At 40.3% G+C, this 20968-nt stretch overlaps 2 protein-coding genes across 5 annotated transcripts in view; both read right to left on the bottom strand.

Annotated features, from left to right (window-relative positions):
• The window catches only part of CABYR (calcium binding tyrosine phosphorylation regulated), a 28268-nt gene extending 18391 nt beyond the window's left edge, over window positions 1-9877 (bottom strand). Inside the window, 3 exon segments of the mRNA XM_047793948.1 lie at window positions 4164-4217; window positions 4317-4489; window positions 7438-9877. Coding sequence (XP_047649904.1) covers window positions 4164-4217; window positions 4317-4464 — 202 coding nt within the window. The 5' untranslated portion in view covers window positions 4465-4489; window positions 7438-9877.
• Window positions 9878-12759: 2882 nt separating this feature from the next.
• TTC39C (tetratricopeptide repeat domain 39C) overlaps window positions 12760-20968 on the bottom strand; it is a 106393-nt gene continuing 98184 nt past the window's right edge. For 3 of the 4 annotated variants that reach the window (XM_047793937.1, XM_047793938.1, XM_047793939.1), the window contains 4 exons: window positions 18278-18375; window positions 15741-15845; window positions 13851-13889; window positions 12760-13139 (listed from right to left, as the gene is read on the bottom strand). In XM_047793937.1, coding sequence (XP_047649893.1) covers window positions 13050-13139; window positions 13851-13889; window positions 15741-15845; window positions 18278-18375 — 332 coding nt within the window. In that variant the 3' untranslated portion in view covers window positions 12760-13049. Of the gene's footprint in view, window positions 13140-13850; window positions 13890-15740; window positions 15846-18277; window positions 18376-20968 lie in introns of those variants that run through there. The other variant, XM_047793941.1, reaches the window with a different exon arrangement.

The following is a 20968-nucleotide window of genomic DNA, read 5'->3' as shown; positions in this document are numbered from 1 at the left end:
TGGGAGATGAGGTAGGAAAAGAGAGCTGAGATTTCACTAAAAGGTTTTTCTCTAGGGATCCTAGAATGTTAGTCTGTCTATTGTAGAAAGACAATAAATGAGTCCTCGAGCTCGTATTTCTTGAGTACAATTTCATTGACCTTACCTACCTTATGAAGTTGTCTTAATTGAAAAAATATATTGTAAATAACTCGGACAAAACAGGTCCTCAATAAATTCCATTCCCTTTCTTCCTTCTTTTCCTAGATATACTAAGTGGTAGAACTTGAGACAACTTTTTTGCCTTAAAATATCTAAAATCCCCTCAAATAATGAGTCATGTGCATTAGTGAAGAAATTCTGAGAAGACTGAGAAACAGAAGCGCTTTCACTGATTCATACAGTAGTGAGACCTGCTTAATCCAACTGCAGAAAATCAAGAGGAGGATCCAAAAAAGTGTTTTACATGACTGCCTTTTTTTTTTTTTTTTCCCTTGAACCCCCAGCATGCGGAAGTTCCCAGGCCAGGATTCAAACCCGAGCCACAGCAGTGACAGCGCTGGATCCTTATCCTGCTAAACCTACATGAGCTGCTCTATAAATAAGCACGTGTGAAATGCCACAACGGAGGCCCAGATAGAGCCAGAGACCATCCTAAAGGTCCTAGGATCTGGAAAATGGGAGAAAAAATGAGAGATGACAGAGGAGTGAGAAAAGTTTGCTTCCAAGTCTGTCTCTTTTCCCTCTTTCATCACCCGACTCTGCATGAAATTTTGAAAGCACTGGGGAGAGGGATAAACATTATTGGTTCTATGGTAAATCCTACCATTCTAGGAAAAAAATCCTGGAATGAAGTGTTTGAAATGCTATGTGCAGGATGTACTTATCTCCATGCTTTCTGTGCATACGGACAAGCTTAGTAGTAATGCTGCTGCACAATGAACAGACCAGTTTGGGAATAACTTTGGAGGATACATCTGATACCTGGGAGACAGTGAGGACAAGTGCATTCGGGATGGTAGTTTAGCTCTTGCCCACATTACCAGGTTTTAAAAACTCGTGCTGTCCTTTAGGCTGATCTAGGTTCATGTTGAAGAAAGTAAAAGACCAGAATAAGGGTCAGCTAACTGAGTCCTCAAGGTATGGTTCATTTCCCCATATTGTCAGTCACTGAGAGCCAGGGAGAGCCACAGACCCAGAGCATGTAGGATATAATAGGTGCCACCACCTATATTTAAAACTGGGATCCCCATAAGGCAAGTTCTATTTAGGAGGAGAAGATGTTGTATCTACATCTCTACTGTAGAGAACTGAAAAATCATGCAGCCAGATTTACCCAAAACTCCCACAGAAGGTGCAGGTGAAGAATTAAGCCAGTCAGAAGGTAGGAGGCTGTCACTTGGGAGAGGAAATACCCTACCTAGTGGCAACTTTATGATGCATGCATATCTCCAGATAGTTCCTCTTTAGACCAGAGTGATGCTTTCTTGGGGACAGGTTGACTTGGGCGGTGTCTATGACAGACCCAACTTAATGGATACTGTTTGTCCATTAAGAAGCCATTTGAGGAGTTCCTGTCGTGACACAGTGGAAACGAATCCAACTAGGAACCATGAAGTTGTGGGTTCGATCCCTGGCCTCACTCAGTGGGTTAAGGATCTGGCGTTGCTGTGAGCTGTGGTGTAGGTCGCAGACGTGGCTCAGATCCTGAATTGCTGCGGCTGTGACATAGGCCAGCAGCTGTAGCTCCGATTAGACCTGGGAACCTTCACCCACTGTGGGTGTGGACCCCCCTAACCCCCCAAAAAAGAAGCCATTTGATATGACAACAAAAGGCAGACAAAATGAGCCAAGTTGATATTGACCATAACTTTTAGGTTTTCTGGTCATTCTTCCATGTTCCCTTCCCAACTTTCTGGTAAACTAGAACTAGCAGTAGTTTGTAGTTTAGGCAGTTTAGGTAGTTGAGGTAGTCATAGGCACTAAACTACTCAACTGCCCTAAAGAGCAATCTGTCTCTACAGCCATACTGTAGAGCTTACTGCTGGGATTATCTGTACTCTATATCAATTTCCTTGATATCTATTGTTACTGGAGGAAAAAGGCAGGGGAATCTCCTACTCCATATTGAAAATATGGCTGCTCCATTAGTTCAATCTGTTAATTTTGAACGCTGAGATTCAAAGATGTTAACCTATCTAGACCAAAATCCATCAGTTTAGTCCACTTGCTAGGTTGGGAGTTCCTATCTTGGTGAAGTGGAAACGAATCCAACTAGGAACCATGTGGCTTTGGATTTGATCCCTGGCCTTGCTCAGTGGATTAAAAATCCAGCATTGCCATGAGCTGTGGTGTAAGCCAGCAGCTGTAGCTCTGATTGGACCCATAGCCTGGGAACTGCCATATGCTGTGGATGCGGCTCTAAAAAAAGCAAAAAACAAAACAAAAAACACTTGTTAGTTTGAAAGGTGGGTAAACTCTTCAGTAAACAAATTAGCTTCAAAGGCTACTACTTAGTTACTACCACCATAAAGATTCACTGACTATCACCATTCTAAACCAAGCATGTCTGCACACCCAGTCCTTTCAGACGTAGCTCTTGGCACAACAGACACAAGTACAAAGGCCATAGGAACTTTGACTGCCTGGGAAGCCAGGCTCATGGAAAGGGGGAGAGTGGTCAGTGCTGGAGCACTTGTGTGTATATCCTGCTGATGGTAAGCAAACCCCAGATCTATTCCCCACGGTAAGCTGAAAATGCCATCAAGACCTTGCAGGGAAGCAGCCAGACTTGACAATAAAATATTCCTGAACCACAGCAGATCACTCTCCCACCCCTTGAAATTTTTTTAAGGGCGGTACCCGCAACAAATTAAATTCCCAGGCTAGGGATCCAATTGGAGCTGTAGCTGCCGGTTTACACCACAGCCACAGCAATGCCAGATCCAAGCTGAATCTTCAACCTATACCACAGCTTGCGGCAATGCCGGATCCTTAATGCACTTAATGAGGCCAGGGATCAAACCTGCATCTTCATGGATACTATACTAGTCAGGTTCATTTCCACTGAGCCACAGTGGGAACTCCGAAATGCTGACTCTTCCTATTCTTAACCTTGCTTTTTGTCTGAGTGTTTCTTTCACTGTAGATCCAAATGCTCATGATTTTTACATTTTCCTAGGTCTTACCCCTGATCTCTCCCTAGTTTGTCTGTGTTACCACTTCATATCACCAAAGTGGCTGAGAATCAAAGTGATCCTACATTTCCTTTCTCTATGGTCATTCCAAAACACTGGTCAGCAGTGTAGCATTATTTAGCTATTTCTCACAATCACTGTAAGTCACCATTTTCTCCACAAAATTCTTCCTAAAGTTTTTTCTTACCATTGTTTTAGATATGTGTGCCTGTCCTTGGGAGGTAATCAATATATCCTGTTTTTCTTATATTGATCTTCCCAGATTTTCATCATGTGAACTTTGCCATTTCCATTTTTCCCCCCGACTCCTTCAGCTCAGTTTCATGCTTCATGTTCACATAAGAGACATTTACACATATAGACATAAAACACAACTTTTTTAAAAGCATATATACAGCCTTAGGCCACAGAGGCAGGCCAGAGACCACCTGCAATGAAAAACCTCTCTCTTCACTACATAGAGACACACTTGGAACAGAAACATTGATCTCCTGTCCTCTAAGCTGGACTGCAGTTAAACTATCATGGGGAGAAAAAAAGGGTGATTGACCTTTTCTCTTAAAATAATCTTCCAAGAAGACTGCTGATACAGCTCTCCTAAGTAATGTATCTCATAATACTCAAATTATTGAGTCTTTATTACCACAAAATTCAGGATATATTGGAAAGGGTTTGAATAGTAGTTTACACACACTGTTCTAGGTTTTATTTTATGAAATCATTTGCAAAAGTCATGTTTCCTATTTTTTGTCTTTTTTAAGATTTTGAATCCTCCAAAATGTCAGTTCTCAGATAAAAAAAAAAAAAAAAACTGATTCAATAATAAAGCATCAATGTGATTACTTAAACATCAGTAAAAATTATTTAAGCAGAAATTATATGAGATCACTCAAGTTTGAACTTATGCTAGGAATGATGCAATAATTTATAATTAGATCTTTATTAAACTATTACTATATATTATTTTTATTAAACTATGGTACTTACCTTTAGTCTGATGAAATTGTTTAACCAGATCTTTTATATCCAGAGAATTATTTCCTGAAGAAATAAATACAGGAAATCAGATACATAAAATTGCCAATTTAAAAAGCTTTCTTTTTCAAAGTAACAAATATATCATCTAAAACAATAACAAACCTTCTCTAAATACAATAAGTTCTTTGAAATAAACTGCTGCAAACTGGGTGATGTTTGGTGGATTGGTTTTGAGAATGGCTCTGCTAACTCCCTCAAGCAGAGTCTTGAGGCCATAAGGTATGACAAGTCTGGGCTTTGAAGAAATCATTCTAGCAAGATGTTTGTAATCTCAACTGTAAAAAAAAAAAAAAAAAAAAGTCTTATAAATAGTATATTCATTTTTCATTAACAATTTTATGAACTAACTATAGTTTTTAAGAATGAATCCATCTTCCATTAAAATTACTAGCTTTAGTTCTAATCTCTAGGTATTTATTCTAGTAAAATTGGCTAATTTTTTTTTTTTTTTTTTTAGGGCCTCACCCATGGCACATGGTGGTTCCCAGGCTAGGGGTCAAATTAGAGCTATAGCTGTCGGCCTACACCATAGCCACAGCAATGCCAGATCCTTAACCCACTGGGCAAGGCAAGGGATCAAACCTTCGTCCTCATGAATACTAGTCAGATTCGTAAACTGCTGAGCCATGACGGGAACTCCAAATTGGCCAATTTTTAATGGTAGCTAAAAAAAGAACCATACTACCAACAACTTATCATGTACAGATGAGCAATCTAGTACTACTAAATAAGTCTGTATCAGGAGCTCCAGAATGGTACTAAAAGCAAAGAACACCAACCAAACAAAACCTGTTTCTATAAAATTTAGTAAACATTTTGTGCAGGAAAAATCAAAGATAAATTAAGCTCATTTATCTATGTCTCAGAAACATCTTTCCAAACCACATGGCAACCAGCTTTTCTGTACATTCTAATAGAGTACAAAGTAGAATTTCTCCCCCAAAAATCTTTTTTTCTCTTTTCCAAACATATCCCCAGACACAGTGATCATCTTTAAGTGTACATATTTCAGCGTAAAATTTGGGGGAGGCCTCACCTGCCGCATGCAGAAATTCCCAGGCCTGGGGTCAAACCTGTGCCACAGCAGCAACAACACTGGATTTCTAAACTGCTGTGCCACCAAGGGACTCCTAGTTTTAAATTTAATTTTGTTTTTAACATTAAGCAGAGTAGTTACTCGTGGTATTGTACTACCTACCACCATATGTACCTCTTTTCTCAGATCATCCCTAAACCTCTGCTTTAGTTTTCCTCCCCCTCTTTTGCCTTCCTGGATGTTAAGTAGTAACATGGGTATTGCATAGTCTTACTTGTAATTCTGAGTTGCAGATGTTGTCACCCTAAACTGTGTCAGTGTGTATTCTTTTTCATTCTAAAAAATTATTTACGGTGGTTTATAAATACACATAAGAACAAAATTAAATATTAAGGCTATCAGTTCAGCAGTTGAGAGGAAAATTATTGTTGGAAAAATAGGATGAAACCAGAGGTAAGGTTAGTATCCCAAACACGAGCCGTAGGTCTTACACTAGAGATTGAGTGTCAGATCAGCTTCCTGAGTTACCAAGTGGCCATCAAATAGAAAACAGTTGGTTAAATGATTCAGGTTTCTTTCTTTCTTTCTTTCTTTTTTTTTTTTTTTTGTGGCTGGACTCATGGCATGTGGAAGTTTCCAGGCCAGGGAGATCGAACCCCTGCCATAGCAGCAACCCAAGCTGCTGCAGTGACAATGCCAGATCCTTATCCAGATGCACAAGAGAACTCCAATTCAGGTTTCTTGAGATAAAAAACAAATCAGTTGCTTGGGAGAATCACAGATATTCTGGGTACTAAGACCCAGGAGAAATTTCTCCTCTGGGTCTTCATAAAGAGGAGAATAGTGTGGTATAATGAACCACGTCCTCAACAATATCTCTGTAGTAAAGAGAGTAATGAGTTTCATGGGGCTAAATGGCACAGTTTAGTTACAGCAATTATACAAGGGACAAACCTCTAAGAAAAAGTAACTAATGTGTCACAGCAAAATGTTTAATATTTAAAAGCATATTTCATCTTCCCAAAGATCAGGGGAAAAAAAATGATCAATATTAGCCAAAGCAAAACCTTTGAGAATATAATTAAGGGTATCTTATTCAATCTAATGAAAACTTACTATCAGAGTATCATTTAATAGGAGCTTTACTGAATTAAACCGTCTTTAAAAAACCTGTAGTGCAGCTCTGGCAGGACCATATGCTAAATGTTAAGGGACATAGGCAGTAATTAAATGGATGATGCACATACATTTCATTTACATTTATACACACACACATACATATTTTTAAATTACATCCTTGCACCCAGTGTGAGTTGATAGGTCATGTTTTGAAAGTGGCTTACCAATAACCACGATGGAGCTAATAAAACACACTTTCTGTAGTCAGTCAGCAGTTGGTGCTGCCAACCTTGGGGAGAGCACCCACTCAATGATCCTAAATATGCTGCATTCCCACCCCTTCCCAGATGTTGTGAATGTTCGGGGCTGTTAAGCGCCCTAGGATCAGGGATGCTGAGCATCCTACAAAGCAGTCCCGTACAAAGAACTGTACTGAAGAAGATGAGAAATACTCTAACACCAATTGTAAGTAATCAAGGGGTAAAGGCACAAATACAGATGCTTACACCTTACTTATTCTCCTCAAACTTCACCTTTAAGCAATATTTGTCAAAAACAAATTTTACAACCTCCACCCTCCACATCAAAATGAGAACTTCCGCTAACCCATAACATAGGGGGAACGCCTGAGCAGGAAAACGGTGCCTTTGGCTGAGGATGCAAGAGTGGTGGCTTCCGAACCACAGAAAATGAAAATGGTACCCACTACTGACTCCCTAAAGACCTAGGCTGGGGTCTGTGATGGTTTTGCCGTTTGGGTGGCTTAATGGAGAGGGCGGTAAGACGTGGGACAGCGGGCGTCCGGATTCCACGTCGCCTAGTTCAGCGGTGGCGGTGGCTGACCTGCCGGCCCGGACCCCGAGTCCACCACACGGGTACTGGCCTGCTGGTGCCTCACTGGTTGGTGTGGGCCCTCCTCAGCCCGCAGGCCTCCCACTCCAGAGCCCTACGCTGTCCCGACACTTGAGGAACCGCCCGCAAACCCCACCGCGAGAGACACCGCGAACTCCTAACTGCCGCTGGGAAGCGGGGAGAAAGGCAGGTGCCTTTGAGCCAGACTCGCCGCACCTTCTCCTTTCCGGCTACGCTCTAACGAGCTTCCTCGCAGCCCCCTTGCCGGCGGCTCCTGGAGGAGTCGGCGCTCCAGCAGGGTCTTATATACCCCTGGAGACGTCAGGCCTACGTCACAAAGTCCCGCCCTTGTGCTTGAAGGCCCGGACAGCAGCGGAAGGGGTGGGGGTTGGGGGTGGGCTCAACGGTTTCAGCCAATGGTGAGCCGAAAAGGACAAAGGCCGGAACTCCGAGGAACCGGGAGGCATTCTTCCCCTTTTCCAATAGAATACAAAACAACGTGATAAACTGGCGTTTACAAACGGCCAGGAGTCAGGGTTGGTCAAGGAGACGGCGCCTCTGCTTTGGATCTCTCAATCTAAAATAAGAGCTGGCTTGGAAGGAAATAGGTTTACAGTAATTCTATCTTGCTGCCACCTCTCCTTTTCACACTACTCTTCTTCCAATAATCTGTTGTTCTCCAGTCACCCTAGAGGAGTATTTCTGCCACGATGTACATAAAACTGACACAAAAATATTATGCAACACAGCACTTTTCCTCTTGAGAAACTCGTCTATCAAAAGAGAACTTGGCATTGACCCTGAGGTTTCTCTCCATAATTCCGAATCTTCCAATACACCAGGCACAAGTACCTCCCTAAACCAGACTGTCAGCAGCAGGTTACAAGACGACTATGTTAACTTCAGTTCCGTTTTGCCAAAATAGAGGAATGCCAACTCATTTAAAATATATCCCCTGCTTTTATGGCCATCCAGGCTCTTATTTGCGTTGGGCATTAAATAACATCACAGTCACAATTATGAGATTCCAAGCAGCCTTCATTGTAACCCATTTTCTCATGTTTAAAAAGCAACAAAAATCAGTCAACCGCTAAAAACTGACAAAGCCGTTTTTTTCTTATCGTAGAAAAAATTAAGACTTCCAGCACATTTGGCAGTAACTGGCAGTGCTAAGGCCCCAGCCTACATATGTATGTGGCACACAGCACCTTCTGAGAATAGTAATTCGTCATTATTGAGTGCTTTTTATCAAGCCCGCTTTCCCATAAAGATTACCTTTGAAAAGTAGAAATGCTCTTTTAGACTTTGTGATAGAGCTGCAGATGGTACATTTTTGGGGGTCCTTATTTCTCCCAGCCCCACTTTGCTAGTGTAAATAAAAGAGAAATGAGGTTGTCATGATTTTTGGTGGTTTGGTTTATATTTAAAGTGTAGAGAAACTGAGATATTAAGAAGCCCAAGTACAAACCTTAGAGGCCCCACTGATGGTGGCTTTTGGAATGAGAGACGGGTATGCTTGTGTCACCTAACCAACCTTCTTGGGTCTTGAACACCAAATTATGTTTGGTACTGTGCTGAATTATCTGTAACTTAGAAGGCAAACTTATACTCCTTTCACATTTCTACAATGACTGTTTTGTCCAAGTCCCTATGAAATGCAAATTGTTACACTGAAAACATTTTAACAACAAAATTTTTCAAACCATTATTTGCTGCTTTGATTTCTACAACTCATGATTTGAAGTGGTTTTTACAATCTTCCGGTCCTTGTGTTCCATCTCTTTCAGTCACTGGGGATCTATCTAAAATGTCAATCTACTTTGTACATTACTCCTTGCCCCTCCCCCTGCAAAGCCTTAAATCTACAGAAATGCAACGTTCTTGGTGTAACCTCTGTGTAACTTAGTCTCATTTTACCACTTGGTTTCCATTGACTCTATTGAGACCAGATCTGAACATATATGCTGTTTGTCACCTCTGTGCCTTTGCTCACCAGGTCCAAAGCCTGAGACATCCTTCTCCTTTAAAACTCAGCTCAGGAATCTCCTACTGTAGAAATCCACTGGGTTAGAAGCATTTTATTCAGTGGCCCCATAATTTGCACTCTACGACTAAGCATACCTTTACTGTATGTTTGGCTCTTCTCTCAGATTTACTAAATACTTACCCAACGATAATAACCTAAGGGCAATGCCTTTCTAATGCAGACTACCTGCCTCAGAATTATCCTGGGAGCCTGTTAAAAATGTCTTCCTATGCCCTACCTAGAACCCATTCAAACAGAATCTCAGAGTAGGGCTAATGTGTACAACGAAAATTTAAGACCCACTAGCCTATGGGAGGGGAAATAAGAGAAATTCAGCGTTTATCTAAAATACAAGTGTGGTTTCTATTAAATACCCTGGTCAACTAGGAGCTAGAGCTCAGCCCCTTGCCAGTTTTCATAAGACAGCTAATTGGGTGATTTTTGCTCACTTCCACTGAAGGGGCGCATCTTCTCTGGACCAACTTTCCCTCCTCTTGCTCCCCCACCCCACAGCCCCAAACGCCATCCTTTTCTCTGTGTTTCCTCTTCCTACCTTCAAGTCCTCTCCCTCTACTATGTATCTTCTTGGGATGATCTGAGCCTCAAAAGTTTTTTTCTACAAAATATACCAACAGCATCCAAAAAAAAAAAAGAAAGAAAGAAAAAAGAGAGGTAGAAAGAAAAAGAAACAGAAGGGGAAGAAGGAAGGAAGGAAAACCAAACAGTACATCACGACTGTGCGAACATACACCTTCATGGGTAAGGAGCCATATTTGAATACTTGCCACCACAATTTGCTTAAAGCAGCAATCAACTAGGAAAGTATACACAGCAAAGGAATAGATGTATACACACATATGTGTGTATTTTAAATATGTACTTTAACCATCATGTATGTGTGGCCCTTCAATTTTAGTTGGCAGAAATATAAAAGTACAAATTCTAATTGACTTCATACGAGACAATAAAGATTCTAATTTTCTAGGACATTTGAAAGTAATAATTCTTCACTCAAATACCTAGCTATCATGTGCTAAAATCCAAAAGATACCTAACTCGATAAAAGTAAAATCTTAAATACCACAAAGGCACATATTACATTATTACTAGACCATGCCTTAAAAGTGTGTCAAATTATGTGTTCTGAGGACATAAAATATACATTGGAGATTTAGCTCATCATAAGCAAAATCTAATAGAAAAATATATCTGACATGTATAAATTAGAAGATCCACTAGACAGCCTCCAAAATAGGAAAAGGGGAAGGAGTGAATGATGCCAACATAAAAAAAAGCACACAAAGATGCAATAGTTCTGCTTATATGATTATTTTCTTCATCAGCTAGGGTAAAGAGCAATTTACACCAAGCTAAATTTCCAGGCAGATCACAGTAGCTCACAGGTTGGCTAAGTCACAGCACGCAGGTCAGAACTGTTACAAATTACTCAACTCAAAAATGTACTCAGATTTCTGTTAATCTAATGGTACAGTGTACTCACACCATGGTTTTGTTATTTGAGAGTCTTCAGCATTACTGTCTATGCCTTATCCGTGTTCTGCCCACCAGGTGAGCACAGATAAACCACAGAGGCTATTTTATGTCAAACCTGACAGCGAATACACAGAGCTATTCTTTGACTCGAAGACCTACGGAGGGTGTTGTAAAGGTGTGTGTTCAGTGAACTGAACAGAAACCTATCTGAAATCCTGAGATCTTTCTGGAGAAATAAAATTATTTAAAGCAGTTAATGCACGAACATTTTTTTAAAAAAAATTCTAAAGTGCAGGGCCTTCTGTAATCTTTGAATACTGAGTAATGAATTTTCAATTTAAATGTTTTTTGAACTATTTAAGTATGAACCCTGGAGCAAGAATGTCATGATTCTGAATGCACAATTATAACTGAGAAGTTTGCCACACATACTATAGCCAAGAAGACCACAAAATATGGCAAGAACCATATCTTACAGGTTCATAACATTCTTCCCTTCAGCTCTGATGAAATCAGAGTCTAAAATTTTTAGATACCAATTTTTCTCTTCAGAAGGTATCCACTTGGATCTGGATCTCCTCGTTCATGAAGGCAAGATAGCAATCTTTTCTCTCTGGGTAGTATCTAAAATCTATTCAGGAGTCACATTAGAAAGTCAATGTTAATAAGCACTTTAGAAGTAAGAAAACATGGAGACAGTTTAGCCAAGGTCAGTGAGGAACAACTGTTTCTTTTCAAGAATTATTCCCTCAAGACCAGATAAATTAAAGCTGCCAACAATCTAGCTGCTCCTCCCATGCTTTGTTTTGAAAAGAAATATTAAAGTATTGACATCACAGGAGATATTTCAGCTAAAAGGATATGTAAATAAATGACACCCCAAGATAATACTCTTTAGTGCAATGTAAAATTTTTAAAAAATCTAACCTTGAGACAAGTTCATCACACAACTATGACAGAAATTCTTAAGTGACTGAGGTATTTAGATTCTTCAAAACCACAGGTGTGCAGCACTGAACAAAGAGGTACATTAGATGACAATAAAAATTAGCAATGAAGGATTAAAACAACTTTGAACTCTGTTTACAACATCAATAACCTGAGCTAAGGGGAAAACGATTAAATCTTGGCAACAAAGAACCCAGCAAATCCTTCATCAGCAAATATTTCGAGGCCAAAATTCTATGTTCATTCAAGAGTAACCTTTAAGTAATTTGTTAAGATTTCTGAAAATTGGTAATTAGACAATTTATCACAAAGAAAGGAAAACACCTAAAACGTAGGTATTATTTAGTCTACAGACCAGGCTTTCCAATAAATTATTGAAACAGTTGTGGGAGTTCCCGTCATGGCGCAGTGGTAATGAATCCAACTAGTATCCATGAGGATGCAGGTTTGATCCTTGTCCTTGCTCAGTGGGTTAAGGATCTGGTGCTGCTTTGGCTGTGGTGTAGGCCAGCAGCTGCAGCTCTGATTTGACCCCTAGCCTGGGAAGTGGTATGGCCATGAAAAAGATAAAAAAAAAGTTTTACTTTTGGTTGTAAAACTATCTTCTCTTTGCTTTCACTTCATTGGCTTTCAAAGAAAAAAGTGTCCTATGAACATTTTGTAGACAATCTGGAGACAAATATTTTGATGATAATTTCAGCTGAAGAGTATTTGCTTTTTAATAAGAGAAACATGGAATTCTGGGTTATTAACTTTTTTTTTTTTAACAATAAAAGAATATCTGGTCTGTGGTCGGATCTGCATTCTATTCATTACTCCATAGTAATAGGAATAATTAATTGGCATAAGTCAATTAGCCTTTTCATGCCTGAGATTCACTGTCTGGACAATGAGAGTATCTGTGCTATGTTATTCACAGGAATAGTTTTGAGGATAAAACACTAGAAAGCACTTTTATTTTTTAAAAACACAATATAAAGGCTCTGTTGTGATACTGTTAATAGTTTTACAGGTACCTCTTAGTGTTACCCAGTTGGATGTGTGCTTCAGGTAGGCATTCCTACAAGATCACAGGTTGAATATTTAATTTTATTTTAAAAATAATAAATCACAAAACTAAAATGTTTGAACAAGGTCACTTAACCCTCTCCCCAGGTGGTTAGTTGTTATTACTTTTATCATATTACTTTTTAGCTATGTGTTTAAAAGAGGAGATCTTTAATACAACAGCCTAAATGAGAAAATGTGTCCCTGGCACAGGTGGTTTTCAGAAGAAAAGCTAATCTTCCAAGAGCTGTGTCCTCTGCTTTTAAAGTGCAGACCCTGCGTGAGGAGGGACAGAGCGGGAACCTCGGGTCTGTCACTGAGGAACCAATTCCCTCATCGAGGCCAGAGCAGCGTGGATACGGACATGCAATCTGTTTTCAAAGTCGTAGCCAGAGAAATCCTCCTGTAAGACCAAAGAGAGATTATCACCTAAGCTGCCTGTACTGCCACAGAATTAATCACAACAGGTTTTGTACTTCCCCAAGTGAGGTTCCTTGCATTCCTAATTAATGCTTCACATTCACTTGATTTTTCATATCTCCCAAACCTCCAACTTTGTGTCCACTTTACAAAATGTCAACTGGGGAGTTCCTGTTGTGGCTCAGTGGGTTACACACCTGACTAGATGCGAGTTCAATCCCTGGCCTCACTCAGTGGGTTAAGGATCCAGCACTGTTGCAAGCTGTGGTGTAGGTTAGGTTGCTCATGTGGCTTGGATCCCGAGTTGCTGTGACTGTGGTGTAGGCCAGAAGCTGCAGTTCCAATTCGGCCTTAGCCTGGGAACTTCCATATGCAGCGGGTGCGGCCCTAAAAATAATAATAAAAAAAAACCCAACAAGTTATTTTCCCAAACAAGAAGAGTTTTTAATAGAGCAGGATGAGCAATTTCCCAAACAAGAAGAGTTTTTAATAGAGCAGGATGAGCAATTTCATAGGAGTTTCTTGGGTAATTTCATTTAAAAATAAAACTGCTCACTGATTCAGTTAGATATCACGTCCCCCTTCCAGAAATATTATCAGCCAGGACAATCATTTCCCAAGTCAGTTCCAACTCCAGAGGACACTATGGAGGCTAAGAAGGGCCACTGCAAAGAGGGAAATTAGACATTTTTACCTTTGCTTGAAGGAGGAGGGTTCTGCCTCTTCCTACAGTCTGCGAATGTAAGAAAAACACATTGTCTCTTAATATCTATATTTACATATACTCAAACAGAAAAGAATATAACAGGAAGACATGTAAATTTAAAAAAATCTTAGGATCTAGAGGAGAGTCAAGTGCTCTTTTAGGCATAACGACTCAATTTTTCTTTAATGATGCTTATACCTTTACATCAAGACACTGCTTGAGAAATAACATTTCCATCATCTTCACTATTAGAAGAGTTATGAGAGTTTTAAGATCTTACTGAACCACTTAAAATTGATGATAATTTATTTGACTTTGGTAAGTTTTAACTCCTTTTGAAGGCATTACTGATTGAGGACATCAACTTCATTTTTCAAGAAATAGACTAGTTTTGTACTTATTTTAAGGCTGCATTAAGAGTAAAGATTTCTCAGGGAGTTCCCACCGTGGCTCAGTGGAAACAAACCTGACTTGTACACGAGTGTGGTCCCTGACCCCGCTCAGTGGGTTAAGGATACAGCATTGCCATGAGCTGCAGTGTAGGTTGCTGTGGTGCAGGCAGGCAGCTGCAGCTCAGATTTAGCCCCTAGCCTGGGAACTTCCATATGCTATGGTGCGGTCCTTAAAAAAAAAAAAAGAGTAAAGATTTCCCAGAGTTCCTGCTGTGGCTCAGTGGTAATGAACCCAACTAGTATCTATGAGAATGTGAGTTTGATCCGCCTTGCTCAGTGAGTTAAGCTTTGCTGTGAGCTGTGGTGTATGTCTCAGACACCGCTCGGATACTGCATTGCTGTGGCTGTGGCAAAGGCCAACAGCTGCAGCTCTGATTTGAGCCCTAACCCGGGAACTTCCATATGCTATGGGTGCAGCACTAAAAAGACAAAAAAAAAAAAAAGTAGTAAAGGTTTCCTTAAAGAATGTGGTGTTAGGAGTTTTTAACAAAATTCATAAAAATTTCATTTGCTATCTTGGTAAAATTGGAATTTCAAATGAAAAGACTTACCAATTAAAAGCCTATCTTTGGCAAGATAGGCTATATATTTAAGTTTCAGGCTAGAATATTTCTGTTGATTTAGCTCAACTTCTTACGAAGTCCATATATTTGAAAGTTGGTTTACATTTATTAGAATTTTATAGTCAACATTATGTAAGTGAGCTTTTAAAAGAAGGTACCAAGTAAATCCAGCACTATTACAGAACTGCATAAACATTGTTTTTTTTAAAAAAACATTTTTTTGGTCTTCTTAGGGCCCACACTTGCAGCATGTGGAGATTCCCAAGCTAAGGGTCAAATCAGAGCTGCAGCCACTGGCCTACACCACAGCTCACGGCAACGCCGGATCGTTAACCCACTGAGCAAGGGCAGGGACCAAACCCGCAACCTCATGGTTCCTAGTCGGATTCGTTAACCACTGTGCCACGACAGGAACTCCTCACTATAATCTTTATTAAATTGGCAAGGGAAGTACTTTCTATCCTGCTTTATAGTTTAGGAATAAGACATGTGGTTGAGAAACTTAACCAGCATTATACACTAAAAATAAGTGGCAGAACTAGAATTATAATGCAATTCTGTATTCTTCTGAATTAACCACATTATATATCAGACCATTCTAAAAAAGGCAATGATTTTGCTTCAAATAATAATTTTTTGCCCCAAAAGTTATAGTTATCATTCTAATTAGCAGGAATAGATTACTTCCCTAAACACTGTATGATTAGTAGTGTCTTGGATTTATCTCATATGAAACAAAGGAAAACAAACCAAAAAGCCACTATGCTTAATCAGCTTATTTTAGATGAAGGATATTTTGTGTCTGCTCACTTGCACATTTTTGCTGATGAACATTTATTTAAGAAAACAGATTAAGATCTTACCTCTGGTTTGTCTAACAGAAGGCAGCCAAGTTCATAGCAAGCATATGGCTGAATATATAAGTTATTCTGACGACACAACTCATCTTTAACAGCTCGCTGAAAGAACTGAAAGTAATAAAATGTTACAAATGTGACTGGAATTAATCCATTTCCCTACTTAGGTTCATTCTCTTACTTAAGTCTCATCACATCACAGGAGACAGAGAGGGGGACTTGCCTTATTTCTGTATTCTGTACCAGACTGTCTCATTTTCTGCATCTTTGTTCCTGCCCATTCACCCTCATCCTTATCTTGGAGTCTGTTACATATGCTTGTCTGGCACGTATGATACCCATCAGTCCATTCAACTTGTGCTATTCATTTTCCTCGCTGACCCACCAGCCTCTACTGATTTTTATTGTGAAGAACATCTTTATCTGCATCTCCAAGTCTGAACACCCCATTTTAATATTTAACACAGAAAGTGCACAAGCCAAGAACCATCTCCTGACAGGTGTCTTGACTGTATCTTACCAATACTAGAGCATACGGTCTACAACAAGCTATTAAGAGCTATGTAATAACTACTACACCCCACAGTGAAGATTCATTTAGAATTATAATACCATTATATCAACATTTTAGGATTTAAAAGCCCAAGTCTCCTACTACAGTACATGAACTTTTTCAAAAAGCAATCAAAATAACACTGGGATATACACCCAAAAAAATCCAACCAAAGAAACTCAGAAAAATCCCTCTAACTACTTTTGAAAATATTGAATGGTTCTTTTTCATATAACATGTACCAAGAATATCCTAAACCAACACTGTCTGACTCCTCTTTCCTCCTTCTCCAACTGAGACTGTCATTTTTGATAAATAGCTAGTTCCAGGAAAGAAGCCCATATGCAAAGGATTCCAAGGTTCTGAAGTTACAAACGACCCAATCAAAAAATGGGCAGAAGACTTAAATAGATAATTCTCCAAAGAAGACATATGGATGGCCAATAGACACATGAGAAAATGCTCAACACCACTAATTATTAGAGAAATGCAAATCAAAACTACAATGAGGTACTACCTCACACCAGTCAGAATGGCCATCATTAACAAGTCAACAAATAACAAATGTGGAGAAAAGGGTACCCTTCTGCACTCTTGGTGGGAATGTAAATTACTATAACCACTATGGAAAACCGTATGGAGGTACCCCAAAAAACTAAATATAGAACTACCATATGATCCAGCAATCCCACTCCTGGGCATATATCTGGACAAAACTTTCATTGAAAAAGATACATGCACCCCTATGTTTAGTGCAGCACTATTCACAATAGCCAAGACATGGGAACAACCTAAATGTCCATTGAGAGACGAATGGTTTAAGACGACATGGTACATATATACAATGGCTCAGCCATAAAAAAGATAAACTAACGCCATTTGAAGCAACATAAATGGAAATAGAGATTCTCATACTAAGTGAAGCCAGAAAGAACAATACCATATGACATTACTTGTTTGTGTAATCTAAAATATTGCACAGGAGTTCCCGTCGTGGCTCAAAGGTTAATGAGCCTGACTAGCATCCATGAGGATGTGGGTTTGATCCCTGGCCTCGCTCAGTGGGTTAAGGATGCTGTGAGCTGTGGAGTAGGTCGTAGACACAGGTTGGGTCCCGAGTTGCTGTGGCTGTGGTGTAGGCCGGTGGCTACAGTTCCAATTGGACCCCTATCCTGGGAACCTCCATATATGCCGTTGGGTGCGGCTCTTAAAAGACGAAAAAATATAAAATAAAAATAAAATATCGCAAGATGTTCCCATCTGCAAAACAGAAACAGATCATGGCCAAGGAGAGCAGATTTGTGGTTCCTAGCAGGGGAGGGGAGAAAGGATGGGATGGACAGGCACTTGGGGGTTTTTGGATACAAACTATAATATTTGGAATGGATGGGCAATGGGGCCCTATCATAGCACAGGGAACTGTGTATGATTGGGTCACTTTGCTGTACAACAGAAAATTTAAGAAACATTGTAAATCAACTATCCTTTCATTTAAAAATTTTTTAAAAAATTAATGTGAACCAGGAGTTCCCATCGTGGCAAAGCAGAAACGAATCTGACTAGGAATGATGAGGTTGCAGGTTTGATCCCTGGCCTCGCTTGGTGGGTTAAGGATCCAGCATTGCTATGAGCTGTGGTGTAGGTCGAAGACGTGGCTCAGATCTGGCATTGTTGTGGTTGTGGCGTAGGCCGGCAGCAACAGCTCCGATTAGACCCCTAGCCTGGGAACCTCCACATGCCGTGGATGTGGTCCTAAAAAGAAAAGGAAAAACAAACAAACAAACAAACAAACAAAAATTAATGTGAACCACCATTAACTTCCAGCATCTTAAACTTCCAGCACTTTAATCAAATAAAGTGGATGAAACTCACAATGCAGTGGGGGGAGATCGGTTTTGCGTAACACTTTTTCCTTTTTCTTTTTCACAAGCACATATGCAGGCTTTCACAGTTTGGGGTCCTTAGCCATGACTACACATTAATGGTTTACCTGAACAGCATCTTCTGAGTTCCCCAGACATTTGTGTATGGCACCAAGAAGCAAATACTTTAATCCAACGACAGATGAGTCATCCACTTCATGGCAAGCTTAAAGAGAAGTGAAAGCAGCAAGAAGGAAATACATTCACTTAATTCCGTAAATATCATTGAGTTAACTATTTCATTGGTTAGCAACTTACTCAGTGCATAATTCTGCCCCCTGAAACTGAGAAGGTTCCCCTTCCTACTACTTAATGAGTATCCTTAGTCATGGAAAGGCAAAGATATTGAACTTCATAGTGCCAAGAAGTCTCAAAACTGAATCTACTGCTACTAAGTCAAAGAAGAAAATTTGCAATTGGCTCCATACTGTACAATTACAACTATGTGACATTCTCGAAAAGGCAAAACTGTGGTGGGTTGCCAGAGGTAGGGCGCAGGTACATTCAGGGAAGTGAAACAATTCTGTATCATTTCGTCTGTAAAAGTGCATACGTGTCATTACTTCATTCATCAAATCCCACAGAATGTACCAAAAAAGCATCAACTCTAATGCAAATGGTAGACTCTGAGTGATAACAATGTGTCAGTGTTGGTTCATCGGCTGTTAACAAATGACCCACAGTGGGGGGGACATTAGTGGTTGGGGAGTCTGTGTGTATACACGTGAGGGTTGGGAGGGTCTGGGGTATATGGGAACCACTCCGTACTTTCTGCTCAATTTGGCTGTGAATCTAAAACTGCTCTCAAAAATAAAGTCTATCTGGAGTTCCCATTAAGGCTCAGCAGAAATGAATTTGACTAATATCCATTAGGATACGGGTTGGATCCCTGGCCTCACTCAGTGGGTCGGGGATCCAGCATTGCCCTGAGCTGTGTTGTGGGTTGCAGACTCGGCTTGGATCCCGTGTTGCTGTGGCTGTGGTGTAGGCCGGCAGCTGTAGCTCCAATTTGTTTCCCTAGCCTGGGAACTTCCATGTGCCACGGGTGTGGCTCTAAAATACTAAAAAATAAAAAATAAAAAGACAAAGTCTATCAATATCTCTTAAATTGCATCATATTAGTTTAAAAAACTAGGCAGTAAACACCCTCACATGTCTTGTAGGAGACACTGCACCAGTCTCCGAGAAGGGGCGTGATCCCCCTACTTCAAGAAGATTCCATCTACTGTGGAGGATGGGCACACATGTTGGAGGGGAACATGGAAGTTTTCCAAGGAAATGAAAAAGGTAGAAATCGGAAACATAGTGGAGCTAATAGAGGAGGAAAACTAGTAATTATTTCTATGCACCAATAAAGACACTGAGATTTGATACAGTTTGATAAAAACATACACATATATACACACACATATTAATGCATGGACATACGTGTGTGTGTGTGTGTGTGTGTGTATCTCAAGGTTCCAGAAGAAGTTTTGGAAGTAACTGGAAGAGCTGGATAGAGTGGCAAAGAGGTAAATGTGAATCTAAACCTACAGAAGCAAGAGGTGTCTCAAAAAAATAGGCTGTAAATATCTCCACAAAAAAAGAACCCAAAAAATCTTACAGTAGCAGTAGTGTTGGGGTAATGCAGTTCATTCACCCCTTCATTCACTCATTCACTCTTCATTCATTCTACCCATTCACTCAATATGTACTGAGTATTTACTATGTGCCAGCAGTGACCACACATAAAAAAAATTCCTGCCCTTAGGAAACTAAAATTTTGTGGAGGGAACAGATGACACAAAAGACAAACAGATAAAATAAGTATGTTAAAGAAGTGTACATGCTGAGATAAAAAATAAAGCTAGAAAGGGGGCGGTATGTATGCGTGGTAGAAAGGTACAGGTTGGAGCTCCCCTTGTGGCTCAGTGGTAAAAAACCTGACGTACCCACGAGGATGTGGGTTCGATCCCTAGCCTTGCTCAGTGGGTTAAGGATCTGGAGTTACCATGAGCTGTGGTATAGGTTGTGGACATGGCTCAGTTCCTGCACTGCTGCAGCTGTGGTGTAGGCTGGCAGCTACAGCTCCGATTCAACTCCTAGTTTGGGAATTTCCATATGCTGTGGGTGTGGCCCTAAAAAAAAAAAAAAAAAAGAGGAACGGTATAGGTTAAGCCCCGCTGAAAAAGTCAGAGGTGTATAAAGGACGGCCTGAAGAAAATGAGTAAAGGAGCCATGTCACTGTTGGTGGGATGGGAAGAGTTTTTGCAGGAGAGAAGGGCAAGTGCAAAGGCACTGAGGCCTGGTATGCTCAGGCTCAGGAAGGAGGAGTGTGGCTGGAGTCTGGTGAGCAGGGGAAGGGCGTGAGCAGCATCAGCAGTGGGGCATGTGTGCCGACAACACGCCATTTGATGGACCTGGGCCTTTACTGTGAATGAGATGAGACCACAGGTCTTAGAAGTGCAACAACACACACTTAGGTTTTAATCACTCTGACTGCTGTGCTAAGAATATAGAGTAAGCAGAGGAGAGGGGCTGGTAAGTGAGGGAAGGGCGTGAGGGAAGGGCATGAGTTAAACCACGGGACAAGATGTAAGAATCCAACTGCTCTGCTGATGAAGGGAGTGGGAGTCACAGACAGGGACTGAGGGCCTGGGGGAAGAGTGTGATAATGCACACAGCCCTCTATCACCTGCTAGCAGGGTTTTTTTTTTTTTTTTTTCCCCCTAGAACTTAACTATTTCTTTATAAAGATCTTCACTGTTTTTCACACA

This window comes from Phacochoerus africanus, chromosome 8 (assembly GCF_016906955.1).
Source record: "Phacochoerus africanus isolate WHEZ1 chromosome 8, ROS_Pafr_v1, whole genome shotgun sequence".
Lineage (NCBI taxonomy): Eukaryota > Metazoa > Chordata > Mammalia > Artiodactyla > Suidae > Phacochoerus > Phacochoerus africanus.
The sequence above is the reverse complement of the archived record's forward strand: the minus strand, read 5'-3'. Positions and strand labels throughout refer to the sequence as shown.